Raw genomic sequence first — 19,837 nt, forward strand, 5'->3', positions numbered from 1 at the left:
ATTTTTTTTTTTAATTAACATATATATTGCAAAATACAGAATATAAATGAAAAAGAGAAACCTTGTTGAATACAGGGTATACATATGTATAGTTCGTTACAGGTAAATCAGTGTTATCTTATTGCTGTATTTCTTGAATTACTTAAACAGTTTCAACAATAAACTTTTAACTTTTTTTTTTAAACAATTCTGTTCTGTCTTCTTCTAGTTCCAGTAGAGATAAAGTGCAAGACTGTAAGCGCTTTTTATTAAGGGGGGAGAGTGAGAAAAAGAAAGGGGGGGGATAGGGAGGATTGTGGTTGGTTCGGGGATGATGGGGAGACGTGTATGAAGTGGGCCTCGAGACTCACTCCATTGATAGGGTGGAGTGGGCGTCCAACCAGATCCCCCATATTTTGTGAAACTTGGCCGGGCAGCCTCGGTTCTGGTAGATTATTTTCTCATAGGAGGAAACGGTATTTACCAGCTGGATCCAGTGCGGACTGAAGGGGCTTCTGTAGCCATCCATTTCATGGCTATTACCTTTCGGGCTAGGAATAATGCTTTCTCAAGAAAGGCACGGGTGTGGTATGGCCACACCTCCTCCTCCAGCAGGCCAAACAGCGCCACCTTAGGGTCCAAGTCAATGGCTAATGGGGACGGTAGTAGTGAGTTTATGAGGTCGGTTATATTTGACCAGTAATCGTTAACTGAAGGGCATTCCCAAATTAGATGCCAGAAGTTCGCCTCTGGTTGGCGACATCTATGACAGGAGCTTGAGGATGTGTTGCCCATTTCGTGTAGACGGGGGGGGGGTGAGATGGGCTTGATGAGTTATGTATGACTGAATTAATTTGTTGTTTATAGCCGGGGAAACTGACAGGTGGGATTCAGAGATGTCTTGCCACTCCTCGGGTGTGAGAGATGGGATGGCTTGTTTCCATTTGTCATATACTGGAGGTGGGTTGGGGTCTATTTTAGCCGAGAGAAGGTGCGTATATAGGGCAGAGATTAGCCCTTTAGGTCCCTGAGACTTGAGGATGCCGATTGTGTGGAGCTTGGATATGCGGGTTGAGGTGGGCGGAAATTGGGAGTTCAGTGCGTGTCTTAACTGAAAAAACCTAAATAGCTGGAGCTGCGGGGACTGCAGCCTGTCGCGTAGTTGTGTGAATGTGGGAAGTGTTCCCTCTGTATATATATATCACTCAGTGTGTATACTCCCTGAGCCATCCAGTATTGTGGGTCTGGGATTGAGTGTAGTGCGGTGAGACCCGGATTGTCCCAAAGAGGGAGTTCGGGTATTGTGTTTTGGTATTGCTGCAATGTCTTCACCTCCCTCCATACGCCAAGAGCTAATTTATGGAGCGGGACTGTATCGGCGGGGTTAGTGCACTCTGGGAATTCTAGGAAGTTTAGAAGATTATTACCTTTTACTTGTTTTGCAAGCTGTTTATCTGCTATAGGCAGTTCCCTGTCCAAGACCCAGGCTCGTATATTTTTTTTCAACTGTCCTGCCAGGTAATAGAGTCGAAGGTCCGGGAGGGCCATTCCCGCTTGTTCTTTGGGCCTTTGTAGTGTGGTCAGGCCTAGCTTGGAGCGGGAGGAGCTCCATATAAATGTAATGATAAGGGAATTTAAGGATTGGAAGAAGCGCCTGGGGACTCGTACCGGCATGTGTCGCAGTATGTATAGACATTTGGGTTGAATAGCCATTTTGATGAGATTTATGCGTCCGGCCACGGAGAGCGGTAACTTAGCCCATCTCTTCAGTTTGTGTTTGATGTTGTCCAGCAGTGGGATTATGTTTTCTGCTATGGCGTTATTGTGGTCGTATGACATAAACACCCCATGGTATTTAAATGTTGAGACCGGTTTTAATCCGTACCTAGTGACACAGGGGTCATTTTTTGGGTTAAGGTCAGTATAAAGGATTGTTGATTTGGACCAATTGACACATAATCCCGAGAAATAGGAGAATCTATCTATGTGAACCATAGCTTGGGAAAAGGAGTGTATTGGGTCCAATAGAAAGAGTATTGTGTCATCCGCATACATTCCCACTTTACTTTCGAGGTCTGCCCATTTAATGCCGTTCACGTCGGGGGTGTTTCTCAAACGGATCGCTAAAGCCTCAATGGCTATGGCAAATAGGGCCAGGGATAGAGGGCATCCCTGTCGGGTGCCTCTTGCCAGTTGAAATTCGGTTTATGGAATGCCATTTACGATAACCTTTGCGCTTGGGGATTTATATATGGTTTTAACCCATTGTTGGAATTTAGGTCCGAATCGAACCAGGCAGGCCTCCAAAAAGACCCATTCTAGCGAATCAAAAGCTTTTGCCATGTCAAGCGAGACCAAAGCCCAGGGCATGTTGTATTGCTTGCCTAGTTGGATGGCCGTTTGGACTCTGCGGATGTTTATTGTCGTAGATTTCCCTGGCATGAAACCCGTTTGGTCTGGATGAACAATAGACAGAATTACCTGATTTAACCTGGTAGCCAGGATTTTAGTTAAAGGGGTTGTCCCGCGCCGAAACGGGTTTGTTTTTTTTTCAAACCCCCCCCCCCCCCCCGTTCGGCGCGAGACAACCCCGATGCAGGGGTTAAAAAAACACCGCACAGCGCTTACCTGAATCCCCGCGCTCCGGTGACTTCTTACTTACCTGCTGAAGATGGCCGCCGGGATCTTCTCCCTCGGTGGACCGCAGGGCTTCTGTGCGGTCCGTTGCCGATTCCAGCCTCCTGATTGGCTGGAATCGGCACGTGACGGGGTGGAGCTACACGGAGCCCCATTGAGAAAAGAAGAAGACCCGGACTGCGCAAGCGCGTCTAATTTGGCGATTAGACGCTGAAAATTAGACGGCTCCATGGAAACGAGGACGCTAGCAACGGAGCAGGTAAGTGAAAAACTTCTTATAACTTCTGTATGGCTCATAATTAATGCACAATGTACATTACAAAGTGCATTAATATGGCCATACAGAAGTGTATAGACCCACTTGCTGCCGCGGGACAACCCCTTTAAGATCTTATAATTTGCGTTTACCAGTGAAATTGGGCGATAGGAGCTGCAGTCTACAGGGTCCTTCCCGGGTTTCAGTATCACCACTATAGAGGCTTTATAGAATGAAGGCGGAAGTGATTTGTCTATTTGGGCCTGGTTTAATGTTTCAAGTAGTAATGGGGTTAGTAGTTCACTATATTTGCGGTACGTCTCTATCGGGAGGCCGTCGGGGCCGGGTGACTTGTTAAGGGCCATGTCCTGAATTGTCTGTTGGATCTCCTCCAGTGTGATTGGGGCTTCCAGGAGCTCCACCTGGTCCGCGGATAGAGTTGGGAAGCTTAGGTCCTCTAAGTAGCTTAGGATGTCTGTCACGGTGTTCTGGGAGGAGGAGCTATATAGGTTGGTGTAGAATTCTTTAAAGCAGTTTGTAATGGACGGGGCATCGGTCAGCTCCACTCCATGCTGATTCTTGATCTTAAGGACCGTGTTTAGTGTTGTTTTCGCGTCTGATGAGGTTGGCAAGTAGGTGACTAGACTGATTTCCCAATTCAAAATAATGTTGCTTGGTAAAAAATAATTTACGCTTGGTTTTAGCGTGTATTTGGTGTTTACGGAGGCGGAATAGACTCAGCCAGGTAATTTTGTTGGCGGCTGTGGGGTTGGCTATATATGTTTTTTCGGCTTCCATTGTCTGATTTTCCAATTCTTTGTCGGTTTGGGATGTCGACTTTTTAATGTACGAAATGGCTGACTTGAGGCACCCCCTAACATCAGCTTTGAGAGTGTCCCATTTCAGGGCGGGATGGGTATTATCATTGTGGGCATCTAAGAATAGGGATATGTGGAAAGGTGTTTGATCATCTGGTCCGATCAGCTTCAGCCAGAAGGGGTGAAGTTTCCAGGTAGGAACTATGTTTTTTGGGGGAAATTTCAATGTTAATAATATAGGGCTGTGGTCAGATGTGTCTCTTGGGCAGTGAGTAATGTTAGAGAGGGACAATGCTAGTTCTGCAGAGCTAAATATGTAGTCAATCCTCGCCAGCGCATTATAACCCGGGGAGAGACAAGTAAATTCCCGCGTATCGGGGTGTCGGAACCGCCAAAGGTCAATCCAGCCGACACTTTCAATTAACTGTCTTAGGGAGGAGCTTGGGGTGGGGGCGATGTTAGGGGTGTGTGAAATCTGTCTATATTAGGGTCCATTACCTTATTGAAGTCGCCCAAGCAGATTACCCCTGCCGAGGGGTATTGGTGTGCATATGTTATAGCAGTTTGAAGAAGATGGAGGTTGCTATGTGGCGGATTATAGATAGACAGGATAACATAGGGTTTAGAATCTATTTCGCCATATATAAATATGAATCTTCCCTTGGGGTCCCTACGGACGTTAATGGGGTTCCAGCGCAGCGACCTGTGAACAAGAACAGAAACGCCTCTGGAGGAGGAGGTGTGGAAAGAGTGGGCTATCCATTGCACCCATGGTTTTGCTAGGGTATCAGCCTTTTCTTTAATGAGGTGGGTCTCTTGTAGGCTTACAATATGTGGGTTAATTTGCCTGATGTATGAAAAAACTGCCCTTCGTTTAAGTGCAGTTCCTAGACCCCGGACATTCCAACTAAGACATTTTAAAGACATAACTGACTACGCGGGCAGGTACTTTAAGTGTTGCGTCTATACCCATGAGATGGGGAGGAGGGAAGGGTGTTGACGTGTATGGGGAAAGAGGTTGTGTCAGCGCAGACTTGCTAGAGATGTTGATGCGGAACAGAAAACAACAACTTAAACTTTTAACCTTTGACATCTTGCTTAAAGGGGTTGTCCCGCGAAACAAAGTGGGGGTATACACTTCTGTATGGCCATATTAATGCACTTTGTAATGTACATCGTGCATTAATTATGAGCCATACAGAAGTTATTCACTTACCTGCTCCGTTGCTGGCGTCCTCGTCTCCATGGTGCCGTCTAATCTTCAGCGTCTAATCGCCCGATTAGACGCGCTTGCGCAGTCCGGTCTTCTCCGTGTTGAATGGGGCCGCTCGTGCCAGAGAGCTGCTCCTCGTAGCTCCGCCCCGTCACGTGTGCCGATTCCAGCCAATCAGGAGGCTGGAATCGGCAATGGACCGCACAGAAGACCTGCGGTCCACCGAGGGTGAAGATCCCGGCGGCCATCTTTGCAAGGTAAGTAAGAAGTCACCGGAGCGCGGGGATTCGGGTAAGTACTATCCGTTTTTGTTTTTTTTAAACCCCTGCATCGGGTTTGTCTCGCGCCGAACGGGGGGGCTATTGGAAAAAAAAAAAACCCGCTTCGGCGCGGGACAACCCCTTTAAATTTCGGCGTGAATGTCAAAAACTAATATATAGAAAAATTACGAAACAATTTAGCTACAATCTGTCTAGAAGTAGCAGATGTTATGTTGTTGGGGGGGGAGAAGTATCCCGGTGGCCTATAGAGGGTTGTATCTATCCGCCAGGTCCCAAAGGCAATTTAAAGATGCCATGGCCTTGCGTTTCACCATCTATAAGTCAGAGGGGTATCAGCCGCATAAATTGTGACTGGGTTCAAGTCCTGCCGTAAATGCGGTAGGGTCAGTTGTCCTTCGGTGTCTCCGGGTGCATGTCCAGCCATTCCATGGCCTCAGTGGGAGACTGAAGGAAGATCACTTTTCCTTGGGTTGCGATGCGCAGGCGGGCTGGATACGCCATTGAGTATGGGATATTTCTTCCCTTGAATTTCCTCTTTGCTTCTATGAAGGTAGCTCTTTGTTTTTGTAGTTCAGCGGAGAAGTCTGGGAATATAGAGATTGTTGCATTATTGTATTTTAGTGGACCCTTTAGCCTAGCCTGGCGCAATGCGGCATCTCTAACTCTGCAATTCAAGATCCTTGCTAGGAATGGGGGGGGGGGGGGGGGGTCCCGGTTGTGGCGGTTTTGCTGGGACCCGGTGGGCTCTCTCCACTGTAAAGTGAGTGGAAAAAGTGTCGTCACCCAGTAGGGATTTTAGCAAGTTTTCGGCGAATGTTTCTGGGTGGGATCCTTCTGACTTTTCGGGTAGGCCTATTATGCGCAAATTATTGCGGCGCGACCGGTTTTCCAAGTCGTCCATTTTGGACTGGCAAAATTCTGTTGCTCGTGTGCCTTTTTTGACCGCTGCGGAGAGCGGCTTAGGGAGTCTTCTGCATTGGATATGCGGTCTTCCATCTCCTGCATTCTGCCTCGCATGTTCTGTAGGTCTTGCCTTAGCAAGGAGACATCAGATTTTATCTCTTCTATTTTGTTGGTAAGCGAGGATTTGCAGGAATTGATTGCGTCTAGAGGTTGTCGCATGGTCTGTTCTGAGGGGTGTCCCGTTTCGTCTTCGGGCTCTCGGGTCGCGTCGCTCTGGGGGTATGATCAGGGGTCTCAGTGCGGGCGAACTCTTTCAACTTTTCGGCTGCCGATCCGCTTTTAGCACGAGTGCTCATAATGAAGGATGTTAGGTTAGCTGTGAGAAAATAAAGGTCTTTGTCTTTTCCCGAGTTATGCGATTCTAGTAGCGGTTGAAGGGTAAAGGTCTTTGTCTTTTCCCCGCCAGCTACAGTATGACATAGACGGTATCAGGAACTTTTGCGTGTGAGGTAAGCCAGTTGGCCGTTCTGGCAAGTTGATGCGTTTCTTATGGGATTTGGATGTTGTTGGCTGTAGGGTCCATGTGAGTATACAGTTGCGATAGCTGTTAGAAAGTAGGGGTCTTTGTCTTCTCCCGCCTGATGTAGTGTAATGTGAAAAATATCAAGACTGTTGTTTGTAGTAGAGGCCGGGTGGCGATTCTGGCGGTTTGGTGCGGTTTTCAGAATTTTAGATGTTGTTGACTGTAGAACCTTTTGTGGATTATGTAGTTAGTGTCTGTTAGAGAGTAATGGTCCCGCAATCTGGGTTGCAATCATACAGGATTTATCCAGTTCTTAGATCGTTAGAAAGGTAGGGGACCGCGCCGACCTCACGCGGCGACACCGCCTATCAAGGGTGACACAATTCCGCCCCGGGGCTCCAGGAGCACAATTTAGGATACAGGGAGCACCTTTATTGGTCAGATGGACCGAGGTCCGTGTAGGATTTTAGGTGTTAAAGCAGTCTATTCTTCTCTCCCTCTCCAGGGCACCGTTATATAATGGTGTGGGCAGCTAGGGTTCAGGAGCATTGTGGCGTCTTGGGCTATTTGCCCGGTTTACAGCTCCAGGGGGCGATGACGTTGGGTGGATGTGTTGTCCCCCAGCCCCCACATGTTACTCACGGTTTTGCCGCCGGCTCCGCTGGGCCGGGTCCAGAGGACAGGGTCTTCAGATGGTTCAAAGTCTCTGGAGGCGCCGAGTGCCACGGTCCGGCTGTTATGGGGTGAGTTGCAGGTGTTAGTCGGACCGACTGAGGTTCTAGCCGGGATTGTGTATATTTCCCCCGCAGTAAAAGGGGGTGGCAGAGCACTGAGGTTTTCAGCCCACGGCCGAGTCGTCCCCCGAGTCCGCGGCCAGCGCTCCGCGGGATGTTCAGTGTCGCCGGCAGGTGTTGGCAGGGTGTTGTGGAGCGGCAGGACGGCCGGGTGAGCAGCAGCCCCCCGCGCAGTTGTTACGGTGGAGGATGAGGTCCGGAGGCTGGGAGGTCGGCTGCACTCCCCGTCCGGGAGGGGGTCAGCCGCCTGTCAGTTGCAGAGGGTCTCCAAGCAAACAGGAGACGGGCGGCTGCACAGACCGCGGCTCCGGTCAGGATCCCGCAGCAGGAGCTCCTTGTTGGAGGTAAGAAGGCGGGCCTCTCGGCCGGAGGGAGGACGGGTCCGACTCGGCCCGTCACCAAGCGCGGGACGCCGGCGGCAGGCGGCGGTGGGGCGGCCGGCGTGTGGTTGAGGTGCTCGGGCAAGCCGCGGGTCCCAGAGGGGTTGAGGGAGGACGGTCCGGCTTGCAGACGGGGTCAGTGAGGCCGGCGGCAGGCAGCGAGCGGGAATAGCAGCAGGGAGTTGGCGCGGCCCCTCTTCCGTCTCGGCCCGCGGTCTTGTTATAGACGTCAGGAGACTATAATTGCCCCCAGCTGCGGTCCGGTGCTTCTTGCAGGGGCTATGGGTCCATAGGCGGTGTTCTGGACATCAGAGGTCCATTAAGGCCAGGATTTTATGCGGATTTTGGCAGTTCCCCTGGGGAGCTCTCCTCACTTGCGACTCTCCATGTTGGTCGCTAGCCACGCCCCCCAAGCGTAAATATTTTTATGGACCTCTTCTGTGTTTCTGTGATCCTCTTTGCACATCTTTTGAAGTTTGGAAATTCGGCGTCCCATGAACACCTGTATGGCTGAAGTCTGTTCCTGTGCTGACCTTTACACCTAGTGTCGAGTTCGTATGATATTAAGGGTGCGTTCACATGTAGCTAATGTGCTGGAGGCTAGAGCAAAAACACTGTCCAGCCACTGCCCCAAGCAGCTGTATCCTGAGTATGTACAGTTAGGACAGAGGGGCCAGGACCAACCAAGAAGGCCACAGACCCAGCGCTATGGGTAGGCCGCAGAGAATGGAGGGAGACTGGGCTAGCTAGCCCAATCATTGGAAGCGACCTGGTGCTTTGGGGAAAACGCAGGAGAATGCGGGAAGCTGAGCGCTATAGTAGAGTCGGCAAAAGCAGTGGGCTCAGTTTGCAACCTGCGCCGGGAGGGACTGCAATGCAAGGGAGCCGACTATATGGTCTGCCCCAGCGTAAGAGGAAGCCAAGTGCCACCGGGAAGAAACAAAAGCAGCGGGAGAGCCAGAGGGTCGCAACGGCGGGTAGTGGGTTAAGTGACCGATGCGGGACAGGTGTCGGGGGTGGATGATGATATAGCGCCAAATATATTGTTGGAAAGATAATGTATTGTTTGATGTAATGCCACATAATGTGTTCAGTTATATGAATTCTATCCCAAGTTATAGCTAAATAACCAGAAGAGGCCAGCACAACATCCTCGGGGGGTGGGAACAGTCTTGTCTTAACTGGAATATAACCAATGAGCATAATTGTTTAAAGAGCCGCTGAGCTCATACGGTAGCCTGCAGCTCTCAGGGCCATGTATTAGATGACAATAGAGCATCTGTCTGCGTTAATTGGCATCAAGTTGGTCACCGCATTGTTTTCCTTTGCATGGTGAGGCTTGTAGAACTTGGGTGTAATGGGAAAAAAACCAAAGTGATATATAATAAGTTTGTATAAACGAAGCTACACTTAAGATGGCATTAGAAGAACAAGCAGTGGTAATGGGTAAGGCCGCCAAAGGAGGGATTCTGAAACTCTTGAAAAGGGTATAAGACTCGGCCACTACAAAGCCAGAGGGATGAAGGCAGGTAGAGGTGCACAGCAGCAGGGGGTGATAGAAGATTGTATCCAGATAACCGAAAATAATCATCTGAGTCTACAGAAAGTGAACGGTCTTATTGCGGTGTGAAGTGGAGATCCAGGACTGTTCAGTGCAGACAGAAATAATAGGGGCTAAATCTAGGACTCCGTGAAAAAACCCTGAACCCAAACCGAAGCCTTCTGGGATCTCTTACCAAGATAACGCAGCCTATATATTCCCGCAGGTTGCGGCGCCGTGTCCGGCTGATGCTGCTTGCAAAAACCATGTTATACTGCTAGAATGTTCCGGAAATAACCCGGATCTTAAACCCTTGAAAATTAATGGAGCCAATTAAAGAAATCTGTTAGTCAAAAGCAACCAAAGACTAAAACACAATTAATAGAATCAAACTTAGTTCACTCCATAGGAAGCCGGTTTAAAGGCCATAATTAAAGGGGTTTCATTGTTAGAAAAAAGTCTATGCTTACCTATTCCTCCCCAGGCAGCTACCACATCTTCTCCTCACTGATCTTCTCCTGACTCTCCAGTCCCCCGGGCACCTTACCGCAAGCCGGATGGATCATCTCCTTGCAGTGATGTAGCATCCATTCACTGATGTAAAAGGCCCCATTAGTATGTGTCTCAGTATGGCCTCAGTCCTACTGGTGGCAGGGATTTGGCCACAGCAGTTCACATGCTTTGACTGGGATGCTGGGGGAGAGTGGAGCAGTTGAGTGAAACGGCGGTGGGATCCACTGGGTTGAGCATCCGTGATGTTAATTTTTTAAAACTTTCCCCCGGGCACCCTATAGAGTCGCAGGAGAGTCCAGTGGGGAAGAAGGTGGAGTCGTTCGGCCCGGGCCCTCCTCCCCTTCTGGGGCCCTGTACTGTCAGAACAGCTGTACAGGCGGTATGTCTGCCCATGACTGTGTCCATTATATATTGGGCTGTTTGCAGCAGAGCCTCCAGCACAGAATCTGTCAGCTCTTCAGGGAGATATTGCATTGTACGTTCTGCTATTTTTCCTGTCAAAATGAAAGCTGCCCTAATTGAATGTGACCGGCCCAATTAGAGATCAGTGGTGGTCATCATGCCTTGATAAGGACTGTTAGACAATAGATTTGGCAGATGTGAGCCTACTATCTAGCGTCTATATAGTTGTGTTTATCTTGATGCCATTTGCCTATAGTTTGTCTTATTGCCATTGTACAGATGCAGCAAAGTTTAACACATTGTAGCAACTCGCTGCGCCACAGTTTATGATAAGAGAGCAATGCGGTTGTAACAATTGGATAACTTTCTACGACCGGTTAAAATCTGCTCCATTTGTAATAAATGCCCTTGTGACGCTTTATCGGGGTTTATCCCTAATTTATAGTGATGTGATACCGACTTCTGTTAATTGTTGTTCTCTCCTCTGTGATGCACAGGATTTCCACAGCTTGGCAACATATCTCTCCCAGAATCCATCATCCATCTTCCTCGAGATCATCTCAGATTTCCATCTACTCCTCTTCTTGGTCACCAATGAAGTGATGCCACTACAGGTGAGGACCAACATTTAGAAGTATATGGTCTCGCACACCATTCTCTTCTCAATATCCTCTTCAAAGCCGTCCATGTGGAAATCGTAGTGAAATGGCGCATGCTGCAATTTTTCATCCGCGAGTAATAACCGCAATTACTCTACGCTGGTGTGCATGAAAAATCATTATTCCATTGCATGCTATGGAGGGTTATTGCTTCAGATTCTGCAGCCCGTGGACATTGGACCTTATAGACGGCTCTGAAAAGGGCCGAGCCACACTGTGCCCATTTAAAGCGGCTTCAGAGAGATTTTAAAAATCTAAAGGGAGGAAATGTGATAAAATAACAAAATGAGTTATATTACTGTGTGAAATCACCTGCTGCTCCAATGGGCCCTTTTTGATCTTTGTTTACCGAGTTACTGCTTTTCTAGTTTAATGCTTGACTTTAGTAAAGCATTTGACAAAGTATCTCATACCATACTTATTGAAAAAATAACCAAATATGGGATTGGCAAGGCGACTGTTAGGTGGATTCACAACTAGCTGAGTGATCGTACTCAAAGTGTAGTCATAAGTAGCTGCACATCCAAGTGGAAGAATGTATCAAGTGGGGTACCAGAAGGCTCTGTCCTAGCCAGTGTTGTACAACTTTTTTATAAACGTTCTGGAGGAGGGAATTGATGGGAAACTGATCAAATTTGCTGATGACACAAAGCTAGGAGGGATAGAAAACACTAGGGAAGAGAGAGAGAGAGAGTATTCAAAAAGATCTAGAAAAGCTTGAACAGTGGGCAGTGACTAACAGAAGGGTGTTTAACAAGGAGAAATGCAAAGTCCTACATCTGGGCAAGAAAAATGAAGAAAGCACATACAGAATGGGAGGAATTGGGCTAAGCAGCAGCACATGTGAAAAAGACTTGGGTATACTAATAGATCATAGACTGAGCATGAGTCAACACAACGCCGCTATAAGACACAGCGGGGGATTTAAAAAAAAAAAAAAAAAAGTCGTCACACTGTTTATGACCGCATGCGTGAGATACGCTGTCATGCGCGGTGCGTACACAGACAGCCGGCTCCGGAGGCAGTAAAATGCTGCATGATCCACGCTGCGGTTTATGCATAAGGCCTTAATACCGTCTCGTCTCATCACATTTCTTTCTTTTGGTAATTTTTTTTTTTCTTTTCAGAAAACCTTTTAAAATAGTATTGGCAGGAGGCGGAGACGGGAGAGCGACAGTTTTTGATATTCTAGATCAATGGCTTTTCTCTTGTGTTGGGAATTTAGAATTGTGAATGTATCTGACGCAAAGCTTTGTAGTGTGAGCCTCCAGAATATGGGGGCCGAGGGGACCCGGTGCTTTATGTAGTTGCCGCTGTTCTGTGCGGCGAGAACCGAGGTCCTTACATAGAAGTCAGTGCTCCGTCCTCGCAGCTATGTGCACAGACGATCTGAGCTCCGGGCTCCCTTCTCTGCTCCGAATAAAAGCTCTTCAGTTCAGATAAGTGTTAACTCCGTTCCGACCACCCATGTGCTTCTTACTGTAGCCAATACAAGGCCTTATAGGGGATTGGCCTCTCTTAGGGGAGCCTTTATAAAATATTTGCTTATTGTTATGCACCAACTTTCTTAAAGTTGTGCTCCAATGTCCGTCGCCTCGTCTGTGGTCCTATTATACAGCGGTATTGGTGTCCGTGCTGCGGTCACGTCTCTGTGCAGCTCGCTGCCTTTTCCTTCCATCCAAAGACTTCTGTTTTAATCGGATCTGTATTTGTTGATTTTACGAAGAAGAAGAGAAAAAAAAGTTTCGTTCCGGTTTAATCTTTTAACGTAATTGTACGTTGTGCGAGGTGGGCTTGGAGACATCTTGGGTTCTGAGCCCACTTCATACCCGACTGCAGCGATTGGAGATGGCTCAAATAGCAGCTTTTTAATAGAACGCCACAATCTGTGCTGACTAGAAATGAGCGAGCATACTCGCTAAGGGCAATTACTTGAGCGAGCATTGCCCTTAGCGAGTACCTGCCCGCTCGAAAGAAAAGATTCAGGTGCCGGCGGGGAGAGCGGGGAGGAACGGAGGGGAGATCTCTCCCGCTCCCTCCTGCTCACTCCCGCAACTCACCTGTCACCCGCGCCGGCAGCCGAATCTTTTCTTCCGAGCAGGCAGGTACTCGCTAAGGGCAATTCTCGCTCGAGTAATTGTCCTTAGCGAGTATGCTCGCTCATCTCTAGTGCTGACCGTGGTGTTGAAGCAGGTGGTAGAGAGGGAGGACCCGGAACAATTCATCATTCGCAGGAGGGAACGACGTCCGAGTTTCCTCATTTGCTCGTGCAGCCTGTTTATACAGGCAGATAAATGGTTAGCTCACAAACTGTTGCGACATTCACTGTACATACAAATACTGGTGCTTGTGTCCCCGCAGAGGTTGTCCAAGATGGCCACGCTGCTGACTACATTACCTGATGCACACCGTGTATCAGCAGACACTACATGCTGCTACTAAGATGCTCAGCACTTGCCAATCAGAAAGCTGCATGCAGTGGCTGATTACTGATGCAGTGTGCATGGAGTAGTATAAGAAGCGGTGTGGCCCTATTGGATCACCGGGTTAGGGCCGCAGGAACTGACAGATTGGCAGCTGTACAGAAATAAGGCTTCTAGCACACTAACTGGACATGGGCAGTGTGCACCAAATACGGATCCAAATTACTCCGCCTGGCACCACGCACGACGTACACACAGACTGCATGAAGAGAAGCGATGTCACAATGTCATGCAGTTTTCTGATTCAATGTACACACGAGACTCGCCCATTTGTGTTTTTCGGATGATAAAAACCGGACAGTACTCAGATGCTGTCTGTATGACACCTGTTTTTCTAAAAAAATTGCAGATGTGAAAAACCGACAGCATATGAAAGTTAACCCATTAACCCCTTAACGACTGCTCCATCGGGAAACTACGTGCTCAGTAAGTGGGCTTTAATCCTAGAGGACGTAGTTTTATGCATCCTCTTTGGATTGATGCCCACTTGCCTGAGGACGTGACAGCTCCATGCTGTCGGTGCCCGCAGGTAGCCGACAGCATGGAGCTGTCATCCCAGGATGCAGGCAGTCACCCCCGGTATTGCGATCGGCACTATCCAATGGATAGCGCCGATCGCAAAAAAAGTAAATAAAACAGTGAAAAAAGTTAGATATTCAGCTGCCCTGATGGATCGGATCCATCAGGGCAGCTGAAGATACTCACCCGCCTTCTCCCCGCTGCCCGCTGAAGATCTGGTCCTCCCGGACCTGCCGCCGGCCTTCTGCGCATGCGCGCCAGACGATGACGTCACGCGCAGAAGCCCCGGCAAATTTTAAAACTCCTGGCTTCCGGCTCCTGAAGGTAGCCGGGAACCAGGAGGTGTTACCGGGGACCGCTATGAGCGGTCCCCAGGCACGCGATCGCTGCTATCCATGGGATAGCGGCGATCGCGAAAAAGTTAAAAAAAAAAAGTTAAAAAAAAAATAGTTTCTCCTCCCCTCATGGATCAGATCCATGAGAGGAGGTGAAAATACTCACTCCGGGTCCTCTCCGATGTCCCGGGACCTGAAGTGCCCGTCTGCGCATGCGCGCCCGATGATTGACATCGGGCACGTGCACAGAGGGGCTCGAGCCACGGGAAATTTAAAATCCCTCTGCCCCAGGCTGCCATGTGTAGCCAGGAGCAGAGAGCTGTCACCAGGGACATGATCACTGTTATCCAATGGATGACAGTGATCATGTAAAGTAAAAAAAAAGTGTAAAAAGTAAAAAAAAAAAAAGTTTTCAAAAGTTAAAAAAGCTTGCATTTCATCTCCCCCCATGGATCATATCTGAGAGGGAGGATGAAATGACGTACCTAAGGCCCGCGGATTTATCCGCGGACCTTACCCCAGCTTCTGCGCACACCGCCGTTGCCACAATGGCAGGCACATGCGCAAAAGCTGTGATAATTTAAAATCTCCCTGCTCCTGGCTACAAAACGTAGCCGAGAGCCTGGAGATTTCACGGGGGGCCGCGGTGAGCGGTTCCTGATCACGTGTTTGCCGTTATCCAATGGATAATGGCGATCATGTAAAAGTAAAAAAAAGGTGAAGGTTCATCTCCCCTCACCGATGCAATCGGTGAGAGGAGATGAAACTTTTTACCGGGGGCCTCCGTATTTGCACCCCGACGCGATCCTGCTCCGTGAACTTTCCCAGATTCTGTGCATGCGACCGCCGGTAAAACACCGGACACATGCGCAGGAGTCGGGGAGCCCAGGAAACTTAAAATCTCCGTACTCCCAGGCGACCAATGGTCACCGAGAGCCTGGAGCAGTGACCTTGTTGAGCGGTCCCCGGTCACGTGATAAAAAGGTAGCGATCTACCTTTGGCCGGTCTCACATGACCGGATAGGAATTACGGATTCCGCATGCGTCTGATCCGCGGTATTACGCAGATCATTCGCATTGGATTACACAATTCCGCTCACATTAGCGGGTCGGAATTGTGCAATCCACTCGCAGAAAAGAGAACGCAGCAGGTTCTATTTTACCGCGGATATCCGCAACATAGAGCCCATTGTGCTCCATGGTCGCGGATATACCCGCTGCCCATACGCAACTACCTTGTATACGGGCTGCGGGTACCCGCGTCATCGCTAAGCGACGGTGCGGGAAATACAAACAAAAAAAAAGTACTGCGAATGACTGCCTGTGTGAGTAGGCAGTTATGCGCAGAACATTACGCGGCCGTACGCAGGGTCACAGCCAGGCTCACAGCTGGGATCCACTGCAGGCCTCCGCAAGCGGATTCTGCCTACGGCTGCGTGAGCCCGGCGTTATTCAGACCGCTACCTGTAATACGCAATTTACAAGAAGCCCCGGGAACGCTCGCCTTCATGCAGTTCCAGGAGCAGCTTGTTGAGCGCCTTCTGTGTGAGACCGCCGCACCTCATCAAGCTTACGGAAACTCACAGAGCGCCACTTTTTACACCCCATACGCCACTGAGGTCAAGAAATACTCCCCAAAAAGCATGAGAGGAGGGGGGATACCCGGTTTTATTGCCCCATGTACCCATCCCAACCAGCCTCCGTAATTACCCCTATCTTTAGAAATACTACACAGTTCACATTATTACTTTTATCTAAGATTTAGGGAACGCTGAAAAGGGTGCGGAGTGCGGGGGAGGGGATATTTTTTTAAGGTGTCAATTTTTATTCCGTACAAGTGGGCAATGGGGCCTGGAATTTATTCAGTTGTACCCTGAAATCCAGCGGGCATTCCCTCCATTATAGGCCTAGCCATGTGTCCTGTAAGCAGATTAGGGCCACAATGGGTAGGTTTCTGAACACAGGACAAACAGCGGCATCCATTTTGGGGGTGAAGGTCTTCATTCTTATGTACACTGTACAAAAAAAACAGTTTTAAAATTGACGAAATTGCCAAAAAAATGAAAATCGTAATTTTTTCCTTCTGCTTTGCTTAGATTTATTCAAATACTGTGGGGTCAAAATACGCAGTACACCCCTAGATGAATTCGTTAAGGGGTCTAGTTTTTAAAATGGGGTCATTTGTGGGGGTTCTCTATCGTTTTGGCCGCTCAATGGCTCTACAAGTGGGCAATGGGGACTGGAATTTATTCCATTATACCCTGAAATCCAACGGGTGCTCCTTCTATTATGGGCCTAGCCATGTGTCCTTTAAGTAGATTAGGGCCACAATGGGTATGGTTCTGAACACGGGACAAACGGGTTTCCATTTTGGGGTGAAAGTCTTCATTCCTATGTACACTGTACAAAAAAAAACCGTTTTTAAATTGATACAACTGCCAAAAAAATGAAAATTGTAATTTTTTTTCCTTCTGCTTTGCTTAGATTTATTCAAAAATTGTAGTGTAAAAATACGCAGTACACCCCTAGGTAAATTCGTTAGGGGGTCTAGTTTTCAAAATGGGTCATTTGTGGGGGTTCTCTGTCGTTTTGGCCGCTCAAGAGCTCTACAAGTGGGCAATGGGGCCTAAATCACCTTCATGCTAAATTTCTGTTCTGAAAGCCACCGACTACTCCTTTCATTTTGGGCCCCGTTGTGCATCCAGACAAAAGATTAGGGCCACCGTGGGTATGTCTCTGAACACAGGACAAACAGGGGTATCTATTTTGGGGTGCAAGTCTTCATTCATGTGTGTGCTGTACAAAAAAAGCAGTTTTTAAAATGACAGAATTGCCAAAAAAACGAAAATCACATTTGTTTCCTTTTGCTTTGCTTGAATTCATTCAAAAACTGTGGGGTTAAAATGGGCAGTACACCCCTAGATAAATTCGTTAAGGGGTCTAGTTTTCAAAATGGGGTCACTTGTGGGGGTTCTCTTTGGTTTTGGCCGCTCAAGAGCTCTACAAAGGTGCCATGGGGCCTAAAACGCCTTCAAGGAAAATATATGTTCTGAAAGACACTGACTACTCCTTTCATTTTGGGCCCCGTTGTGCGCTCAGATATAAGATTAGAGCCACAATGGGTATATTTCTGAACACGGGAGAAACAGGGGTATCCTTTTTGGGGTGTAAATCCTCATTTTCATGGGCACTATAGTAAAAAAAAAGTCTTTAAAATGACATATTTGCAAAAATATGAAATTTTATTTTTTCTCTAAATTTAATTAATTCCTGAAAAAAAACTGTGGGGTCAAAATACTCATGACACCCCTCAGTGGATACATTAAGGGGTGTAGTTTTTAAAATGGGGTCATTTGGGGGGTATCTATTATTCTGACACTAATGAGCCTTTGCAAACTTGGCTTGGTGCAGGAAAACAAAGTGTTCCTCAAAATGCTGAAAAGTAATGTTAAATTTGTATGTCCTCTAGATAGTTAAAAAAACACAAGTTTTTCAAATGTGCATTCAGAATAAAGTAAACGGATGGAAATATAAATCTTATCAAAAATTTGTACAGTATGTTTGGACATATTTGAGATATTACAGTTGAAAATGTGAAAAAATGACAATTTTTTCAAAATTTTCCCAATTTTGGCGCTTTTAATAAATATACACAAATTATATTGGTCTCTTTTTACAACCAAAATGAAGTACAACATGTGGCGAAAAAACACTGTCAGAATCACTTGGATATGTAAAGCCTTTACGGAGTTATGCTACGTTGAACGACGCCTGTCAGATTTCCAAAATTTGGCTCCGTCACTAAGGCGCAAACAGGCTTCGTCACTAAGGGGTTAAGGGCCAGGCACAGTAAATGGACGGCGCCTGGTCCCGGGCTTCAAGCCCAGCCGTATGTAAAATTACGGTAGGGATTAAAGCCTCCTGCTTCTGTAATCAATCAAAGGCAGGACGGGTTGTCAGCTGTTAGTGATGGCTGATAGGCAGGAAGGGGTTTTAATCCTTTCTTCCTTCTCCTTTCCCCTAGTACACAGCGCTCAATTTCACGGGGGGAAAAAAAACTGCAAAAATAATTTTGGTAGTTAAAGGAAAAAAAATAGGGCAGTAAAATAAAATGACCACATGGGTAAAATCCCTAAAAAGTGTCTGGTCCTTAAGGGTACAAAACAGCCTGGTCCCTAAGGGGTTAAAAAAAAGACAAGGCCCATAGACTGCAGACGATCTGGCGCACGCATGGAAGACCTCTGTTCACTGCAGACAATGCATTATTCACCAGGTTTGTAGATCCCCTTCTCTCCGCTCCTCAGACAGAGTCGCATTAATAAGGATGCATCTGTAGATGTCTTTATGGGACGCGGGGTCCAAATACTGCAGCGACCCTTCCAGTATCAGCGGTCTTGGGTTTGTCTGCTGGGTGTTCAATGAAGGGAAATTGGTAATATTTTGGCTTTAACCAAGTTGATTTTTATACAGGATAATCTCATGATGTCTGATATCTTGTTGGGACAGGAGGAGTTACCGTGTGGGCAGCACATGTCAGCTTGTTGGGACAGGAGGAGTTACCGTGTGGGCAGCACATGATGTCGGATAGCTTGTTGGGACAGGAGGAGTTACCGTGTGAGCAGCACATGTCAACTTGTTGGGACAGGAGTTACTGTGTGAGCAGCACATGTCAGCTTGTTGGGACAGGAGGAGTTACCGTGTGGGCAGCATGTGATGTGAGCTTGTTGGGACAGGAGTTACTGTGTGGGCAGCACATGATGTCAGCTTGTTGGGACAGGAGGAGTTACCGTGTGGGCAGCACATGATGTGAGCTGTTGGGACAGGAGGGGTTACTGTGTGGGCAGCACATGATGTCAGCTTGTTGGGACAGGAGGAGTTACCGTGTGGGCAGCACATGATGTCAGCTTGTTGGGACAGGAGGAGTTACCTTGTGGGCAGCATGTGATGTGAGCTTGTTGGGACAGGAGGAGTTACCGTGTGGGCAGCACATGATGTGAGCTGTTGGGACAGGAGTTACTGTGTGGGCAGCACATGATGTGAGCTTGTTGGGACAGGAGGAGTTACTGTGTGGGCAGCACATGATGTCGGATAGCTTGTTGGGACAGGAGGAGTTACCTTGTGGGCAGTACATGATGTCAGCTTGTTGGGACAGGAGGAGTTACCCTGTGGGCAGCACATGATGTCAGCTTGTTGGGACAGGAGTTACCTTGTGGGCAGCATGTGATGTGAGATTGTTGGGACAGGAGGAGTTACCCTGTGGGCAGCACATGATGTGAGCTTGTTGGGACAGGAGGAGTTACTTTGTGGGCAGCACATGATGTGAGCTTGTTGGGACAAGAGGAGTTACTATGTGCGCAGAACATGATGTCAGATGGCTTGTTAGGACATGAGAAGTTACCGTGTGGGCGGGCAGCACATGATGTCAACTTGCTGGGACAGGAGGAGTTACCGTGTGGGCAGCACATGATGTCAGCTTGTTGTGACAGGAAGAGTTACTGTGTGGGCAGCACATGATGTCAGCTTGTTGGGACAGGAGGAGATACCGTGTGGGCAGCACATGATGTCAGCTTGTTGGGACAGGAGGAGTTACTGTGTGGGCAGC

The 19,837-nt window shown here is 48.1% G+C and overlaps 1 protein-coding gene across 1 annotated transcript in view; it reads left to right on the top strand.

Moving 5' to 3' along the window:
* NPLOC4 (NPL4 homolog, ubiquitin recognition factor) overlaps window positions 1-19,837 on the top strand; it is an 89,870-nt gene that overhangs the window by 56,805 nt on the left and 13,228 nt on the right. Inside the window, exon 15 of the mRNA XM_066586668.1 lies at window positions 10,737-10,853. Coding sequence (XP_066442765.1) covers window positions 10,737-10,853 — 117 coding nt within the window. The remainder of the gene's footprint in view (window positions 1-10,736; window positions 10,854-19,837) is intronic.

This window comes from Eleutherodactylus coqui, chromosome 13 (genome assembly GCF_035609145.1).
Source record: "Eleutherodactylus coqui strain aEleCoq1 chromosome 13, aEleCoq1.hap1, whole genome shotgun sequence".
NCBI lineage: Eukaryota > Metazoa > Chordata > Amphibia > Anura > Eleutherodactylidae > Eleutherodactylus > Eleutherodactylus coqui.